General features: G+C 42.3%; 1 protein-coding gene across 1 annotated transcript in view; it reads left to right on the forward strand.

Moving 5' to 3' along the window:
• Positions 1-19,817, forward strand: part of LOC308288229 (AP-2 complex subunit alpha-2-like) — a 96,148-nt gene that overhangs the window by 18,539 nt on the left and 57,792 nt on the right. Inside the window, 6 exon segments of the mRNA XM_080729602.1 lie at positions 6,376-6,518; positions 14,018-14,211; positions 15,286-15,415; positions 15,823-15,924; positions 17,596-17,704; positions 19,308-19,458. Of these exon segments, the coding sequence (XP_080585728.1) occupies positions 6,376-6,518; positions 14,018-14,211; positions 15,286-15,415; positions 15,823-15,924; positions 17,596-17,704; positions 19,308-19,458 (829 nt within the window).

The following is a 19,817-nucleotide window of genomic DNA, read 5'->3' on the forward strand; positions in this document are numbered from 1 at the left end:
GAACGGAGATGATGCAACTCTCTCCTTGAATGGCTCTGGGCTTCGATTGATAGGACGTCAGCAGCTGCGCTCCGAAATGAATTTCAGCGGCTTTTGTGATTGTATCGGGCCGGCCCATCAATAAAACATAACATACAACACTGAAAATTAACACACTTTTAGCGCTGTTGGTTAACTGACCGCACAAACCCCTTGTTTTAATTTGAAACTACATGCAAAGCTGCAAAGCGCTGTTGCCTGTTGGTAGGCCTATAACTGACTGCACAAATTGACTTAACTGCCCGTCTTAAATATATATATTTTTTATTTTATAGGCTAAGCCTACAGTATTGTAGACTAGAGTATTGGTTCTCTAAATGAGCTCTGTATCTTTTGTGTCAATTTGCTGAAGCGGGAGTCGAACCCGAGGCTCTCAGTCAATAGTCCAACTCACAACTCGTCATGCTATTAAGCCTGCTGTGATCGGTTACAAAGGCTGTTGTCCGCCCCGTCTTGGCTGTAATAATTATAGGGCTACAATTAGTTATATATGAACCAATGGACCCTCATCATCCTAGCCTGATTTCAGACTCAGCGCTGGAGAACCAGTCCTCTAGAGAGTGGGCTGAGCCAGGCGATCATCATCCTACACTCTCAAAATGTGAGTTTCATTTTGGAACCATTTGTCTCTTTACCTCAGTGTTGTGTTGGCACGACGCACGAGGGGCTAAAGAGGCGCAGGGCTGTTATATTTTAGTTTGGAAGTTTGCAAGTTAGGAACCCAATGGTTCAAAAATGTAGGCAAACTCTCAGAGTGTAGGATGATGAGTGCCTGGCTCCAGCACACTGTCTGAGCGGACTGGTTCTCGCAGAGTCGTGTTGGCACGAGGGGTTGTGTGTTGGACTAGCGACTGGATGATCCGAGTTCTATCACCGCTTTCACGCATCACTGCATGTCTTTTAGCTGGGGAGAGGGGACCCCCACTGGTCCACGGACCCACTTAACAAATGAGGCAGCCTATAAGCTTGTTCTTTTTTTATGTAAGTGTGTGTTGTGGTGCGCTATTTCTCAGTAGCCTATAGACCTATATCAAAGCAAGAAAACATAGTTCACCTTTGTATGTTTTATTTATTTATTAAATAAATATAAATATATAGTCCACTTGTTTATTTTGTATAGCATGTGTGTAGAATAGCCTACTCTACCATACACAAGACTTAGATAGCTTTTTTAAATAAACTTTCATAGTTATACTTAGTTATATAGTGCTCAGTTTTCTATGAAGGGTGCTTACGGGCGCCCCGGCGCACCCTTAAAAAAACCATTGTACAGACACGTCTGCAGCACCCGTGGGAAACTTGCGGGAGAGGTGTTTGCTTCTAAAATCCTCCTTACGATGGCCATTCGTATGAGGTGTGCATTCAACCGTCATCACAGCTATTTGGTTCCATTGTACGAGACGACCGGTTTCCTGAAAGCCCTCGTTGCTCTTGATTGACAGGTGCCTGCGCTGGCTGCGAAGGACGATTTTGGTCTCTACGACCATGCCTGAGCTTACGAGCACTCAAAATCGCTTTGGGAAACGCGGCCATAATGTCTGTTATGTTTAGGGATGAAGCCCTAAACAAGGGTAGCTTGATAACCTGATAACAGATTGATTGACTAGAAAAGAAAATTTCTAAGAAATTCTAAGTGTGCCTGCAGCTCGCTAAGTCTGTGCAACCTTGTGTAGCGGTTGGTGTTAGCATTAGCGTTATTAACATTAGCATTTTTGTGCATAAACTTTAACATTATTGTTCTTCATATGACACCACCCACATGTCTGTACGACAAACGGTTCACGAGAAAACGGGTCACTTCCTGTTTGGTGAGGGGCACTTCCTGAAAAAAAAAATTGAGAAAAAAAAATTTGAGAAAAAAAAAATTGAGAAAAAAAATATTGTGAGAAAAAAAAATTGAGAAAAAAAAATGAAAAAAAAAAATTGAGAAAAATAAAATTTGAGAAAAAAAAATTTGAGAAAAAAAAAATTTTAGAAAAAAAAAATTGAGAAAAAAAATTTCGAGAAAAAAAAATTTGAGAAAAAAAATTTGAGAAAAAAAATTTGGGAAAAAAAATTTGAGAAAAAAAAAATTTAGAAAAAAAAATTTGAGAAAAAAAAAATTGAGAAAAAAAAATTGAGAAAAAAAATTTGAGAAAAAAAAATTTGAGAAAAAAAAAATTTGAGAAAAAAAAAATGAGAAAAAGAAATTTTGAGAAAAAAAAATTTGAGAAAAAAAAAATTTGAGAAAAAAAAATTTGAGAAATTTTTTTTTAGAAAAATGACACCAGCCGCGAGTCTGTACGACAAACGGTTCATGAGTTATAGAGGCACTTCCTGTTTGGCGAAGGACACTTCCTGTTACAGAGGGGGCGGGGCTTAATCAATCATCCCTATTGGCCGGAAAAAGACCAAAGTTGTGTGTGCATTTTAAAGTTTAAATCACGTTGCTAGGCAAAAGAATGGCAGAGTTATGTGGCGCCAAAGTTTCTGGTTTTTTTTCGGAGTCCCCCATTCTAAGTCAATGGGGTTTTTGGGCGTCGTTTTTTGCGAATTACGTCGCAATGGTAACGCGGATCGGAAAGAAAAGTAATAGCACACCATTCCCGGCCGAGCCGCACGTTTTGATGTATATATTGCGGCGGTGGCGTAAATCGTGCGGCAGTTATTACGTGCCGAAATTTCCCCCATTCTAAGTGAATGGGGTTTTTTGGCGTCGTTTTTTGCGAATTACGTCGCAATGGTAACGCGGATCGGAAAGAAAAGTAATAGCACACCATTCCCGGCCGAGCCGCACGTTTTGATGTATATATTGCGGCGGTGGCGTAAATTGTGCGGCACTTATTACGTGCCGAAATTTGTGGGATCATTATTATTATTATTATTAAGTGTGCCTGCCATGCAACGCAATGGCAAAACACTTATTGTAATCCGCCATACTTAATTAAGTCCATAGTTTCGCCACAAATTTCTGCACGTAATAACTGCCGCACAATTTACGCCACCCACGCAATATATACATCAAAACGTGCGGCTCGGCCGGGAATAGGTTGCTATTACTTTTCTTTCCGATCCGCGTTACCATTGCGACGTAATTCGCAAAAAACGACGCCCAAAAACCCCATTGACTTAGAATGGGGGAAATTTCGGCACTTAATAACTGCCGCACGATTTACGCCACCCCCGCAATATATACATCAAAATGTGCGGCTCGGCCGGGAATGGTGTGCTATTACTTTTCTTTCCGATCCGCTTTACGATTGCGATGTAATTCGCAAAAAACAACGCCCAAAAACTCCATTGACTTTGAATGGGGGACTCCGAAAAAAAACCAGAAACTTTGGCGCCACATAACTGCCATATTTTTGCCTAGCAACGTCATTTAAAATGTAAAATGCTCACACAACTTTGGTCTTTTTCCGACCAATAGGGATGAGCTGTAATTGATTAAGCCTCGCCCCCTCTTTAACAGGAAGTGCCCTTCACCAAACAGGAAGTGCCTCTATAACTCATGAACCGTTTGTCGTACAGACTTGCGGCTGGTGTCATACCTTTTCTTTTTTTCTCAATTTTTTTTTTCTCAAATTTTTTTTTTTCTCAAATTTTTTTTTCTCAAATTTTTTTTTCTCAAATTTTTTTTTCTCAAAAATTTTTTTTTCTCAAAATTTTTTTTTCTCAAATTTTTTTTTCTCAAATTTTTTTTCTCAAAATTTTTTTTTCTCAATTTTTTTTTTCTCAATTTTTTTTTCTCAAAAATTTTTTTTTCTCAAATTTTTTTTTCTCAAATTTTTTTTCTAAAAATTTTTTTCTCAACATTTTTTTCTCAACATTTTTTTTTTCTCAAAAATTTTTTTTTCTCAATTTTTTTCTCAACATTTTTTTCTCAAATTTTTTTTTTCTCAATTTTTTTTTTCTCAAATTTTTTTCATGGCTTTATGGATTATGCTAATCATGCAATGCTAATTATGCAAATGCTAATGCTAACACATGCTAATGCTAATGCTAACAAATGCTAATGCTAACAAATATGCTAATGCTATGCTAACACATGCAAATGTTAACAATTGCTAACAAATGCTAAAAATGCTAATGCTAACAAATGCTAATGTTAACAAATGCCTAATTTTTAAAGGAAAAAAATCAATGATAATGTTAGTGCTAAGAAAATGCTAACACCAACTGCTATACAAGGTTGCACACACTTAGCGAGCTGCAGGCACACTTAAAATGTCTTAGACATTTTCTTTTCTAGTTATTATTATTATTAAGTATGGCGGATTACAATAAGTGTTTTGCTATTGCATAGCAGGCACACTTAATTACCAGGTATCAATAAGCTTTGGTCTTATCAAGCTTGTTATCCAGCATAGCAGCCCATGATGTCATGTTTAAACAATCAAGACAAGAGGCCATCAAGACATTATTACAGTACTATTCATAATATAAAGCCATTTAACTCTTAGGCCTATTATTATTAAGTGTGCCTGCTATGCAATAGCAGAACACTTATTGTAATCCGCCATACTTAATGATAATAATAATAATGATCCCACAAATTTCGGCACGTAATAACTGCCGCACAATTTACGCCACCGCCGCAATATATACATCAAAACGTGCGGCTCGGCCGGGAATGGTGTGCTATTACTTTTCTTTCCGATCCGCGTTACCATTGCGACGTAATTCGCAAAAAACGACGCCCAAAAACCCCATTGACTTAGAATGGGGGAAACTTCAGCACGTAATAACTGCCACACAATTTACGCCACCGCCGCAATATATACATCAAAACGTGCGGCTCGGCCGGGAATGGTGTGCTATTACTTTTCTTTCCGATCCGCGTTACCATTGCGACGTAATTCGCAAAAAACGACGCCCAAAAACTCTATTGACTTTGAATGGGGGACTCCGAAAAAAACCCAGAAACTTTGGCGCCAAATAACTCTGCCATACTTTTGCCTAGCAACGTCATTTAAAATGTAAAATGCTCACACAACTTTGGTCTTTTTCCGACCAATAGGGATGAGCTGTAATTGATTAAGCCCCGCCCCCTCTATAACAGGAAGTGCCCTTCACCAAACAGGAAGTGCCTCTATAATTCATGAACCGTTTGTCGTACAGACTCGCGGCTGGTGTCATACATTTTTTTTTCCTCAAAAATTTTTTTTTCTCAAAGATTTTTTTTTTTCTCAAATTTTTTTTTCTCAAATTTTTTTTTTTCAAAAATTTTTTTTTCTCAATTTTTTTTTCTCAAAAATTTTTTTCTCAAATTTTTTTTTTCTCAAATTTTTTTTTCTCAAAATGTTTTTTCCTCAAATTTTTTTTTCTCAATTTTTTTTTCAATTTTTTTTTTCTCAAAAAACTTTTTTTTTTCTCAAAAAACTTTTTTTTTCTCACAAAACTGTCGTTAAAGTGCGACCCGTGATAACGGCCAAAAATGCGCCAAAACGCCACTAATTAGTCGAAATGGCTGACTTCCTGTTTGGTTTCTGATTGGCTGCTGGCCTTGTGACGTGGGTAGAGCTGCGAGGGCCCGGTCATCGCTGCTTGCAGCTTTAATTCATTAATCGTCCATGACCTTAATTGGGGCCTATTTCGCCAAACAGGAAGTGCCCCTCACCAAACAGGAAGTGACCCTTGATCTCGTGAACCGTTTGTCATACAGACACGCGGGTTGCGTCAAATGACAAGATTAAGAGTCCTTAAACTTAATTGGGGCCTATTTCGCCAAACAGGAAGTGCCCCTCACCAAACAGGAAGTGACCTGTTTTCTCGTGAACCGTTTGTCGTACAGACATGTGGGTGGTGTCATATGAAGAACAATAATGTTAAAGTTTATGCAAAAAAATGCTAATGTTAATAACGCTAATGCTAACACCAACCGCTACACAAGGTTGCACAGACTTAGCGAGCTGCAGGCACACAAATTTCGTAGAAATTTTCTTTTCTAGTTATTACTATTATTGCACACTAATGAATGATTGTTTTAATGATATTTGTTACTTTTATCAGTGGTCATCTTCATAGATGGTGGTCAGCCACAAACTCACAGTCACAACAACTGGACAATAAAAAGATTCCAGTTCTGTTCAGAATTTGTCGTCTCACATCTTTCTATAAAATATTATAAAAGGCTCAACAGTGGGCTGATAAAAGCCTGGATCAATAAGCAGGATCGATAAGGTTATTATCAATAAAAGATAACGAGCTCCATCCCTAATTATGTCTGTCTGCATTCTATGATCCTATAGTTTACTGAGACAAAGTGTGTGTGTGTGTGTGTGTGTGTGTGTGTGTGTGTGTGTGTGTGTGTGTGTGTGTGTGTGTGTGTGTGTGTGTGTGTGTGCGCGTGTACAGGGGACAAGGCTCTAGACGGCTACAGTAAGAAGAAGTATGTGTGCAAGCTGCTGTTCATCTTCCTGTTGGGTCACGACATCGACTTCGGTCACATGGAGGCGGTCAACCTGCTCTCATCCAACAGATACACAGAGAAACAGATCGTAAGATGTCTGTCTGTCTGTCTGTCTGTCTGTCTGCCTGTCTGCCTGTCTGTCTGTCTGTCTGTCTGTCTGTCTGTCTGTCTGTCTGTCTGTCTGCCTGCCTGCCTGCCTGCCTGCCTGCCTGTCTGTCTGTCTGTCTGTCTGTCTGTCTGTCTGTCTGTCTGCCTGCCTGTCTGCCTGTCTGCCTGTCTTTTAACCGATACACCGAGAAACAGATCTTCAGATGTCTGTACTATTTATATTAAAGGACCGGTTCACCTCTGGGACAACCAGATCTTATTTTATTAGATAGATAGATAGATAGATAGATAGATAGATAGATAGATAGATACCTTTATTATCCCAAGGGGGGAAATCAGTTGCCCAGAGGCAGCACAGCAGTGGGGGCGTCATAGCTCAGGGGTAGAGAAACCGTTATTAGAGCACGAAGGGTTCCCGAAGGGTTCCCAGTTCGAATCCGGGCTCCCCCTGAGTTAATGTCAAAGGGTCCTTGGGCAAGACTCTGAACCCCACATTGCTCCCGGTGAGCAGGTTGGTGCCTTGCATGGTTTTGGATAAAAGCGCTATATAAATGCACCATTTACCATTTTATAAGGTTATTTACAAAGTTACAGAGAAGTAAGAAAAGAACAAGAACAGAGTACAGAGTACAGTAAGTACAGTAAGAGCAAGGTACAACTAGAAAGGGAACAAATAATATATATATATACATACATATATATATATATATATATATATATATATATATATATATATATATATATATATATATATATATATACACATACATAAAGTGTCCTAAAGCACAACTATCAATATAATACAGTGCCCAAATCAACGTGACCATAACAGGCAATGCTAGTTAGTGCAACAAGTATCTCTACATCATGTCAAACACAAGCAGAAATACTAAAAAAAACTACTAACACAACCTAATAGTGCAGTGTCCAAAGGTCAGAGCGATAAAAACAACTAGCAAAAAAAAAAAAAAAAAAAAAAAGAAAGGGTGATGCCTTTATTGCGACCGTAGGTCGCATTTACTACCAAAACCTCCACCGGCTGTCTGTGAGTGAGTGAGTGAGTGAGTGAGTCAGTCAGTCACACTTTTGCCCTGCTCATATCTCCACAACCGTTGCCCCCATCCATGCTAAATTTTGCACACACACTCCTTGACTGCCAAACTACAACCTCCAAGGACCCCCGGAGCCCCAGGGACCCCCAGGTCCCTGGGGGACCCCCACATGTAAAAAATGACCAAATGTGCTCACACGTCACACGTCACACTTTTTCCCTGCTTATATCTCCGCACCCGTTGACCCGATCCATGCCAGATTTTACACACACACACTCCTTGCCTGCCAAACTACAACCTCCAAGGACCCCCGGAGCCCCAGGGACCCCCAGGTCCCTGGGGGACCCCCAGATGTAAAAAATGACCAAATGTGCAAAAATGACCAAATGACCACCCCAACGGGGCTGCTCACGGGGAATTCCCGGGGACCACCGACTCCTGGTGCTCCAGAACGGATGCAAAAGTGGTGGCGCCCCCAGTGGAGAACCCCCTGCCACTGCAGCGCACATAAAATGCTGTAACTCGGGCTAGGAGCGTCCGGGAGAGCCGGGGCCGGTACCTATTCATCCGCCAAGGCAACGCGGAGACCCCACCCCTCATTTCTCACATGGCCCTATTCTAGCGCCACCTTCAGGCCGATTTTTAAAACACATTTTTGGACACTGCTCCTACAGTTTTTGCCCTAAAATCACGAATATCACTACACAGCATGTCTACACTCATGTGATCAACATGGATCAGGAAGATTTTGGAAAAACTAATTTTTGCCCTATTTGTGGAGTTAAGCCACCTACGGTCGCTTATCTCCCGATTAGGGAGTCTTACTGGTTTATTGTTGTTTGGGACACGATCAACTCAATCCTGAGTAATTTTTTTGTGTTCAATCTGTGTTTTTAGATATTTTAGTATTTCAGCATGCTACAACTGGTCATATGATGCATTAGATGATGCAATATCATGCTAGTTACTATCAAAACCTCCACCGGCTGTCAGTCTGTCAGTCAGTCACACGTCACACTTTTTGCCCTTCTCATATCTCCGCCACTGTTGCCCCGATCCATGCCAAAATTTGCACACACACTCCTTGCTTTGGCAAAGAGCTTTGGAGAGGGAAAATAGCAGACTAAGTACAGTGAAAGATCAAGTTTATTAAGTATTGTGCTGTCAAACAATGAAACTATATGGAATCTATGAACAGGTTGTAGGGGTCCCTGCTTCATCTCTCTCTCAACTAAGGGGTCCTTGGCCTGAAAAGAAAGAAAATGTTGAAGACCCCTGCTATAGAGTATTAACAGTATGTTAATCTATCTCCAGGGCCACCTGTTCATCTCTGTGCTGGTGAACACCAACATTGAGCTGATGTTTAAACACTATGTTTAACTCATCTGCTGCCATTTAACAATACCTTCGTACTCTCATATGCCAAACTGTCTCCATAGACTTCCATGTAATTCATAGTGCACGGATCATGCACACCCATGCCTAGATAATGCACCACGTGTGTCCACATTGCTCACAGCTTTCAAACAAAAAAATCCGAATGGAAATCCGTTCAGGCATTCATGAGATAGCAGCCATTATGTTTTCCTAAAATGTAAACAAAGATGGCTGCCATGTTTGAAAGATGGGGTTGCTATGGGGGTTAAACATGCAATTTCGCGATCGCTATCATGCCTACTAAATGTTTTGGGGTCAAAAAAATCTTTTTGAAATTTTTTTTTTTTTTTTTTTTCAAAAATTCTCGGGTTCCTCGGGCGTGGCAGGGTGGTATTGATTGATTGATTGAAGACTTTATTAGAAGTTTGCATAGGAAAAGGTACAGTTTCATGACGGTACAGTTCACTGGTACAAGGTCTACTAAAAGGAGATCCATGAAAAGACTAAGCTTATATCCACTGGAAACCATTGAAGTATCTCATATAACATTGAATGACAGACAAATAGAACACAGTACTATGCAGTAGATATGTAAAGAAAAACAAAAAAAAAACAGTAAGTCTAAATAAACAGTATATACAAAGAAGGGGCAGGGGAGGGTAGGGTTGGGCTAGGTTAGTTTTTTACCAGTTGCGAATGGCTGCTGCCTGTAAGTGATTCTTCAGGGCAATTTTAAAGGATGCTAGTGATCCACACTCCTTTATGACCTTCGGTAAGGCTTTCCACATTTTGGTGGTATAGCAGAAAAAAGAGTTTGACCCTTTGTTGGTTTTGACTCTGGGTTGAAAGTGATCTGTGGCGCTGCCTCTGGTGTTGTAATTATGGACATCCTTAATGTTTATAAAGTATTTTGACAGGTACTTGGGTATCATAGTGGTGTAGTGTATCTTGTACACCAGGCCCATTGCAAGTTGCTGTACTCTGTCATCTACTCTGAGCCACCCCACTCTTAACTGGTGAGTAGCGGTGAGGTGAGTCTGATAGGGAAGGTGAAGTAGGACCCTAATTAGTTTATTTTGGGCTGTTTGGAGTTTAGTTTTCAGGGCTTGTGGGGCGTCACGATACCATACGTGGACTCCGTAGTCAAAGAGGGGCTGGATTATTGCACCAGCTATGGTCTTCAGTGTGTTGAAATTGACCATTGGGGCGATCCTCTGTAGGAAACGAGTTCGTTGGTTGATTTTATTTATTACTTTAGAAGTCATCTTTTCACTGGAAAGATTAGCTTCAAGGATACATCCTAAGTAAGAGATTTCGTTTTTTCGTGTTATGACCTTGTCACCCACTTTGATTGTGAAGTTATCGACTTTTTTGAGGTTATGATTTGATCCAAAGAGGATGGACTCAGTTTTTCCCAGGTGAATTGATAATTTGTTGTCATTAAGCCATGTGCAGATCTTACTTAGTTCAGAGTTAAGTGTCTTTTCAACCTGCAAGTGGTCCTTGCCCGAGACTAGGAGAGCCGAGTCATCCGCGAACAGGAACAGGTTGAAGTCACAAGCAGATGCCATGTCGTTCACGTATATTAGGAACAACAGAGGTCCCAGTATGCTACCTTGAGGAACACCACAGCTTACTGGGAGGGGGGGGGACAGGGTACCGTTAATCTCCACCACCTGTTCCCTCCCCACCAGGTAAGATTGCATCCAACTCACTGCTGCGCTGTCAAGACCGATGGCTTTTAGTTTCTCAATCAGAATAGAATGATTTACGGTGTCAAATGCCTTCTGGAGGTCCATCATGACCATGCCACTATATTTGCCGTCATCCGCCTCGCGTTTGATTTGGTCAGTCAAATACAGAAGGCATGTGTCAGTGGAATGGGATTTTCTGAATCCAGATTGGAACTCGTAAATCAGATTATTCTCATCGAGATATCTTGCTATCTGTTCGTAGACTATTTTCTCCATGACTTTGGATATGGAGCTAAGAATGGAAACGGGACGGTAGTTTCCAGGGTCTAGTTTGCTACCTTTTTTATGCAGGGGGGTTACTTTTGCTAGTTTGAAGTCCTGTGGGACATGACCCTGTTCGATGGAAAGGTTAATTATGTGGGTAATGATCGGTGCAATGGTGGCGGCTGAATCTCTGAGAAATCTAGCTGGAATTTTATCAAGGCCAGTGGCCTTGTGTTGAGGTAGGGCGCTCAGTTTTTTAAACACTTCATCAGTTGTCACTGTGGCAAGTTTAAAACTGTCTTTTCTGACGCCCAGTTTATTGTAGAATTTCTTAACAAATTTTACACCATACCGCCCAGATGGGGCGACCAGTCTTTCAACCAGTGAATGGGCCATGGTGGTAAAGGTTTTGTTAAGATGGGTAGCCACTTCACATTTGTCAGAAATGAGAGCGGCGTCCGTTTTGATGTTTATGCTGTGGCATATGGTTTTAGGTTTTAAGCCTAATTGGTTGTTAAGCAACTTCCATAGGTCTCGTGGTTTGTTTTTGTATTCGTCAATTTTGACGTCGATGTAGTCTTTTTTGGCGGATCTAATTAGGGCGATTGTCTGGTTTCTGAGCTTCTTACACTGAGCAGTAAGATGTTTGATTTGGATTTTGAGGTCATGGTTGAATTTTTTTCTAAGCTTTTTGCAGCACTTACGTTTTTCATCGTACTTTTTGTCTCTGAGTTTAGCTGATTCGGTAATATCTGAGTTATACCATGGCTCTTGGCGGGCTTTAACCCTGGTGGTTTGCAAGGGGGCCACGTTGTCTAGAGCATCGGTCAATTTGGTTTTAAAACCACACCATGCTCCTTCGACATTTGTACACTGCAGTTCAGGGGAAAAGTCTGTATTCGCTAGTGTGTGATTTAAAGCCTCACTGGAGTAGTTTTTGAGGCTTCTAGCTACAACTGTTTTGTGGCCACTAGCCTTGGGTTTGTGTATTTTACGCGTACAGTAGATCATGTAATGATCACTAAGACCGCATACAATAGCCCCGCTAGCGGTGACTTTGGATTTGTCTGTGGTTACAATGAGATCTATGAGGGTTTGGGAGTGCTCCGTCACCCTAGTGGGTACGGTAACAAGCTGAGTGAGGCCATATTGATTACATAACCCATTAAAGAACTTGAACAGGGGTGTTTCTTTTCGCAAAACATCGACATTCCAGTCGCCCAAACTGTAGTACTCAATACCGTCCACCTTTGCTAAGCTCTCTTCAAACAGCTCAAAGAAGTCATTCTGGTCAGGGGGTCTATAGACAGCGCATATTAGTATATTTTTAGCATGTTCAAAAATTATCTCGACCCATACAGTTTCAAGAGAGCTGTGGTGTAGGTCTGGGCGAGGGATAAAATTTAAATCATTGTGAATATACATGCAAACACCACCTCCCTTCCTGTTCCTATCATTCCGAATGACAGTGTAATTGGCTATTCCAATGCTAGCATCTGAGAATGAGTCATCGAGTTTAGTTTCTGAGAAGGTTAAAATTTGGACCTTACCATCAAGAAACATAGCTTGGATTTGTTCCAGTTTGGGTTTCAAACTGTTGACGTTGAGATGAATCATTTTCAGTCCTCTTTTCACAAAAGTACCTTTCATGTCTGAGGTGGCCAGATAACCATGATCAGGGCTGGGGGAGGGGGTTTCCATTGTGTCCGTCTGTAGTGGGGGGAGGGGGGCGGTGGGGGTGGGGGGGAGGTCAAGTTCCTTTGTTGTTCGAAAACCCAGACACCGAGCGATCCACAAAGTCTCTTCGGCACGGGGGATCGAGTTGTCGGCGCAGGTTGAATCGAAGCCAAGATATTTAGCAAGCCACGACTGATTACGATCCCTGTAGACCCTCTGATCCGAAGCCTCGGTGGTGGGTGCGGGGGCCATGCAGGGCGCCGCCGTGGGGGGCCGCAGTGGGCTCCGCACGCCCAGGTCTGGTGTCGTGTTGTTGTCCTCCTCGCGCCGAACTGTTCCCGCGTTGGTGTTGCCGCCGGGGTCCGTGGGTGCGATCGCGGGTGCGGTCGCCGAGTGTTCACCGCCGGGGGCCCGTGAGTCAGGGGTGTCGTGGTCGGAGGCCAATGTCTCGGGCTCTGCGACATAACTGTCCTCACGCCGAGCTGTTCCCGCGGTAATGTCGGGGTCCAGGGACTCGTGGTCCGCGGTGGCGTCCGTGTGGCGGGGGTCTCCGCTGGTCACAGACTGGGAAAACAACTCAGTTTCTCGCGCAATACGAGCAGCTGCTTGCCTCGTCAGTACTGGACCTGGATGTTGTTCTACGTCTCCACAAAGTAACAGAAGAAAAACAAACACAGAGCGCCTGTTTCCACTGAAATTCGGGGGTTTGTTTCTTGTAGAGATCAAGCCATAGATGGTTGCTTCTCCGACGCCGAGATGTTTTTTCTCCAAGCCATCATGCTGGTAGAAGTCGCTGTGTGACTCCTGTTGATCACGTACATACAGCTCCTTGTTCATTGTATGTACGTCCCATGATAACTTTGGCACGAATCCGTAATCCACGCAAGTAGCAACAGTAGTAACACCAGAAAGGAAAAACATATCCTATCCTTTGTTACCGATCGTTTAGGCGACGCGAAGCGGAGACACCTGTAGAGCCGTTTGCGCACGGAGCGGAGAGAGAGAGAGATACGTCTGCTCTTCATCGCGAAATTCTCGGGTTCCTCGTTTTTGGCAGCATATGAGTTAAACACTATGTTTAAACACTTATATCTATGTATTAACAGTTAGTTTAAACACTTATATCTATGTATTAACAGTTAGTTTAAACACTTATATCTATGTATTAACAGTTAGTTTAAACACTTATATCTATGTATTAACAGTTAGTTTAAACACTTATATCTATGTATTAACAGTTAGTTTAAACACTTATATCTATGTATTAACAGTTAGTTTAAACACTTATATCTATGTATTAACAGTTAGTTTAAACACTTATATCTATGTATTAACAGTTAGTTTAAACACTTATATCTATGTATTAACAGTTAGTTTAAACAGAGTATTAACAGTATACATGTTTACATCTCCAGGGCTACCTGTTCATCTCGGTGCTGGTGAACTCCAACAGTGAGTTGATGCGTCTCATCAACCAGGCTCTGAAGAACGACCTCTCCAGCAGGAACCCAACCTTCATGACGCTGGCTCTGCACTGTGTGGCCAATGTAGGCAGCAGGGAGATGGCTGAGGCCTTCACCGCTGATATACCACGCCTCCTAGTGGCAGGGTAGGGAACTACACACACACACACTGTGTGGCCAATGTAGGCAGCAGGGAGATGGCTGAGGCCTTCACCGCTGATATACCACGCCTCCTAGTGGCAGGGTAGGGAACTACACACACACACACTGTGTGGCCAACATAGGCAGCAGAGAGATGGCTGAGGCCTTCACCGCTGACATACCACGCCTCCTGGTGGCAGGGTAGGGAACTACACTCACCTCACACACCATGTCTCCTAGTGGCAGGGTAGGGAACTACACACACACACACACACACACACACACACACACACACACACACACACACACACACACACAGAAGAGATCCAGTAGAAGTATGTTTGGTTTGCGCTCGGCTGTTGCAGCACCGCCAGAACACATTTTATTCGACAAGATCGAACCGTAGATTTTAGTCGGCTAAAATCTTGTAGAGGACTAAAGTTAGACTAAAACATTTAATGCCTAAAGGCTGTTTGAGACGGGGGTAAACACCGTTTACTCACGGAGCAAGTTCATTGAAATTCATTGAAAATTGCATTTTTAAGAAGAAAAAATGAAAAAGAGGGGTTTAATTACTTTTCCTTTCCATATAGCTACACTGGTCTATCGATAAATTTTTGTAATCTCTGGGTTCATGTCAAGGTGCAGGTTTGTACAATGTCCATGTATTTGGCAGATAATCACTGTGTTTACTTATACCAATATCGTCCATGTATCTTATCGTCAACCATGTATCGTGATATGTATCGAATCGCTATTGAAATGTATTGTTACACCCTAGTAACCATGGTTACAGAGACACCAGTGGCAGTGTTGACATGGTAACCATGGTTACAGTGTTGACATGGTAACCATGGTTACAGTGTTGACATGGTAACCGTGGTTACAGTGTTGACATGGTAACCGTGGTTACAGGGACACCAGTGACAGTGTTGACAGTGTAACCATGGTTACAGGGACACCAGTGACAGTGTTGACAGTGTAACCATGGTTACAGGGACACCAGTGACAGTGTTGACAGTGTAACCATGGTTACAGGGACACCAGTGACAGTGTTGACAGTGTAACCATGGTTACAGGGACACCAGTGACAGTGTGAAGCAGAGCGCAGCGCTGTGCCTCCTGAGACTCAACAGGACGTCACCTGACCTGGTGACCCTGGGGGAGTGGTCAACGAGGGTGGTGCACCTGCTGAATGACCAGCACCTGGTACTGTATGCACACACACACACACACGCACGCACACACACACACACACACACACACACACACACACACACACACACACACACACACACACACACACACACATTGAATTGATTGATTGATTGGCCGTTATATAGTTGATATGGCACAGTTGAGAAAGAAAGAAAGAAAAAAGAATGTCACTTTGTGTAAAATAAAATAAAATGCTTTGTAAAAGAAAATTAAAAAACTTTTGTAAAAGTTAGCTGTCGAATAAATTGTGAATAATACAATTGTGTGTGTGTGTGTGTGTGTGTGTGTGTGTGTGTGTGTGTGTGTGTGTGTGGTTGTGTGTGTGTGTGTGTGTGTGTGTGGTTGTGTGTGTGTGTGTGCGTGTGTGTCTGTGTGTGTGTGCGTGTGTGTGTGTTTAGGGTGTGGTCACAGCAGCTGCCAGCCTCATCACCTCATTGGCCCAGAAGAGTCCTGACGACTTCAAAACAGCCGTCTCATTGGCTGTCGCCAGGCTCAGCAGGGTAGGAAACCTCTTCTTATTGGCTGCAGGGTAGGAAACCTCTTCTTATTGGCTGCAGGGTAGGAAACCTCTTCTTATTGGCTGCAGGGTAGGAAACCTCTTCTTATTGGCTGCAGGGTAGGAAACCTCCTCTCATTGGCTCTGCAGAGTAGGAGGCGGAGTCTGTTAGCTGGAAGAAACCTTTTATATATATATATTTATATAATTGCGTGGGTTCAAATCAAACATGCCCACACAGATTGCACTCACGACCGTTTAAATGGTTACCATTTAATTCAATTCGACATCAAGGACAAATACTTGGTTGAATGCTTGATTCTTCTGATTGGTCAATTGCTGAATTAACCGGTGTGTTAAATCCTTGATAACAGTCTACTCAAAAGCCATTTTTCCATAAACTTATTCGAATTAGGGAGGCAAATTATCATAAATTCGCATTAAAACAAAGCGAATTTAGCCCGTTTCCATTTGCGGGTGTCATTCGAAATTGATCGGGCTGATTTTTTTCAGACCGAACCGAGACGTGAGCACTGCGCGTCTGACTGCTGTGACTCGATCGCTGCACAGTGCACACTCATCCTGCAAGTTTCAGCGTCCTCTGGAAGGTGGCCGATCTGCAAGCTCACAACGCGGCGCGGAGGCGCGGATGCGAGCTGCTGTGAGCTTGTAGATCGGCCACTTTTGGCACGCAGCACCATGTGATGAGGAAGGGTTGACTCCGGGAGGTGAAAACGGGAGGAATTAACACACGGTCCGTGTCACTCCGTGTGTAACAAACAACCGGTTTGTTTTCTGGGCTATAAACGCTATACAATGGACGTTAAGCGGCAGGGGAAAGTGTTAAGTTGGAGGACGATATGGACCCAGAACGTCATAATGTATTCACATTTAATGTCTGACCCGTTTCCATTCACAAATGCGCATTTAGTTTATTCGATAAAGCCTCAAAATCCACCTCCTCCAAGCGGATACATGTTGTTTGCGGATAATGAAATTCGAATTGTGAAGTGTTTCCATAAAAAGATTTATGCGAATAAGCCTTAATGCGCATTAAGAGGCTTCATGGAAACGCCACTAAAGACTCAGAGTCAATGTTATGCGGTATCTAGAGGTAACAGTACAAGTACTAGTCCAGGAAATTACTCAAAAGTAAGAGTAAAAAGTAGCCTATTTAAAAACTACTCTTTGAGTAAAAAGTAAAAGTACATTTTTTTACTTTTTTTAGTGAGGGAACATAGGACCCCTAGGGTCATAAACAATATGAATCTATCTGTGAAATGCACACACACTCCTTGGCTGCCAAACCACAACCTCCTCCCCTCATTTCTCACATGGCCCTCTTCTAGCGCCACCACCAGGCAGATCTTTACAAAACACATTTTTGGACACTGCTCCGTAGATTTTGCTCTTAAATCACACAAAGCGGTACACAGTATCTCTAAAGTCATGTCATCAACATGGATCTGTCCCATTTCCCATATTCCCTCCTGATTGGCTACCATTGCCTTCTAAAGTTTGTGTATGAGACCTGACGGTCACTTATCTCCCGATCAGGGAGTCTTACTGGTTATACAATGTGTGTGTGTGTGTGTGTGTGTGTGTGTGTGTGTGTGTGTGTGTGTGTGTGTGTGTGTGTGTGTGTGTGTGTGTGTGTGTGTGTGTGTGTGTGCAGATCGTGACCTCGGCCTCCGTTGACCTCCAGGACTACACCTACTACTTTGTTGCTGCTCCCTGGCTGTCCGTCAAACTGCTGCGCCTGCTGCAGTGCTACCCTCCACCTGGTGATTAACACTGTTACTGAACAAACACTCTATAGCAATGATTACTGTCACAATATAGAGCTGTTTAACACTGTTACTGAACACACACTCTATAGCAATGATTACTATCACAATATAGAGCTGTTTAACACTGTTACTGAACACTGTTACTGAACACTGTTACTGAACACTGTTACTGAACACTGTTACTGAACACTGTTACTGAACACACACTCTATAGCAATGATTACTATCACAATATAGAGCTGTTTAACACTGTTACTGAACACTGTTACTGAACACTGTTACTGAACACTGTTACTGAACACTGTTACTGAACTGAGGATTACTGTCACAATATAGAGCTGTTTAACACTGTTACTGAACACACACTCTATAGCAATGATTACTGTCACAATATAGAGCTGTTTAACACTGTTACTGAACAAACACTCTATAGCAATGATTACTGTCACAATATAGAGCTGTTTAACACTGTTACTGAACAAACACTCTATAGCAATGATTACTGTCACAATATAGAGCTATTTAACACTGTTACTGAACACTCTATAGCAATGATTACTGTCACAATATAGAGCTGTTTAACACTGTTACTGAACACACACTCTATAGCAATGATTACTGTCACAATATAGAGCTATTTAACACTGTTACTGAACACACACTCTATAGCAATGATTACTGTCACAATATAGAGCTATTTAACACTGTTACTGAACACACACTCTATAGCAATGATTACTGTCACAATATAGAGCTATTTAACACTGTTACTGAACACACACTCACTCTATAGCAATGATTACTGTCACAATATAGAGCTATTTAACACTGTTACTGAACAAACACTCTATAGCAATGATTACTGTCACAATATAGAGCTATTTAACACTGTTACTGAACAAACACTCTATAGCAATGATTACTGTCAGTGTCACAATATAGAGCTATTTAACACTGTTACTGAACAAACACTCTATTGCAGGGGAGCCCAAAAGGTAGATTGTAATCTACCAGTAGATCACCAAGGGTGTGCAGGTAGACCACATGACATGCCTCTAAAATATATAATTAAAATATATAAAGAATATGTCAATATGACATCAAGAAGGGCCTGTCAGCTCCCTTAATGGCTTCTAAAGTAGGCAAACCTCCAATGCAATACTTTGTTCAAGAGTCAGTAGCATTACAAAGAACCCCAAAACCTACCACTTCCATACAGAATGGGATGAAGACATTTCCCCCAGTATTTCCCATTTATTTCCCCCTTACAGTAACTGTGTTTGTCTAAAATGTAAGGCCAGTGCTGCTATTCCAAAGCCCCCCTCAGGCCCTCAGCTAAAACATTTTGGATGGGTAGATCATGTTGAGCTAGTCATTTTAAAAGTAGATCTCACTTCAAAAAAGTGTGGGCACCCCTGCTCTATAGCAATGATTACTGTCACAATATAGAGCTATTTAACACTGTTACTGAACACTCTATAGCAATGATTATCACCAGAATTCAGTGCTCCAACCGTTTAACCAAAGACATTTTGTTTCAACCCATGAATATCCCTGACTCCTCCTCCTCCTCCTCCTGCTCGGTGCTGCCCCCCAGAGGACGCGTCGCTGCGTGGCAGGTTGACAGAGTGTTTAGAGAGCATCCTGAACAAAGCCCAGGAGCCTCCCAAGTCCAAGAAGGTTCAACACTCCAACGCTAAGAACGCTGTGCTGTTCGAGGCTATCGCCCTCATCATCCACCATGACAGGTACGTGCTGTTTGAGGCTATCGCCCTCATCATCCACCATGACAGGTACGTGCTGTTCTAGGCTATCGCCCTCATCATCCACCATGACAGGTACATAGTGTTCGAGGCTATCGCCCTCATCATCCACCATGACAGGTACGTGCTGTTCTAGGCTATCGTCCTCATCATCCACCATGACAGGTACATAGTGTTCTAGGCTATCGCCCTCATCATCCACCATGACAGGTACGTGCTGTTCGAGTCTATCGCCCTCATCATCCACCATGACAGGTACGTGCTGTTCTAGGCTATCGCCCTCATCATCCACCATGACAGGTACGTGCTGTTTGAGGCTATCGCCCTCATCATCCACCATGACA

The sequence above is a fragment of the Nannobrachium achirus genome (assembly GCF_963921795.1).
Source record: "Nannobrachium achirus genome assembly, chromosome: 7".
Lineage (NCBI taxonomy): Eukaryota > Metazoa > Chordata > Actinopteri > Myctophiformes > Myctophidae > Nannobrachium > Nannobrachium achirus.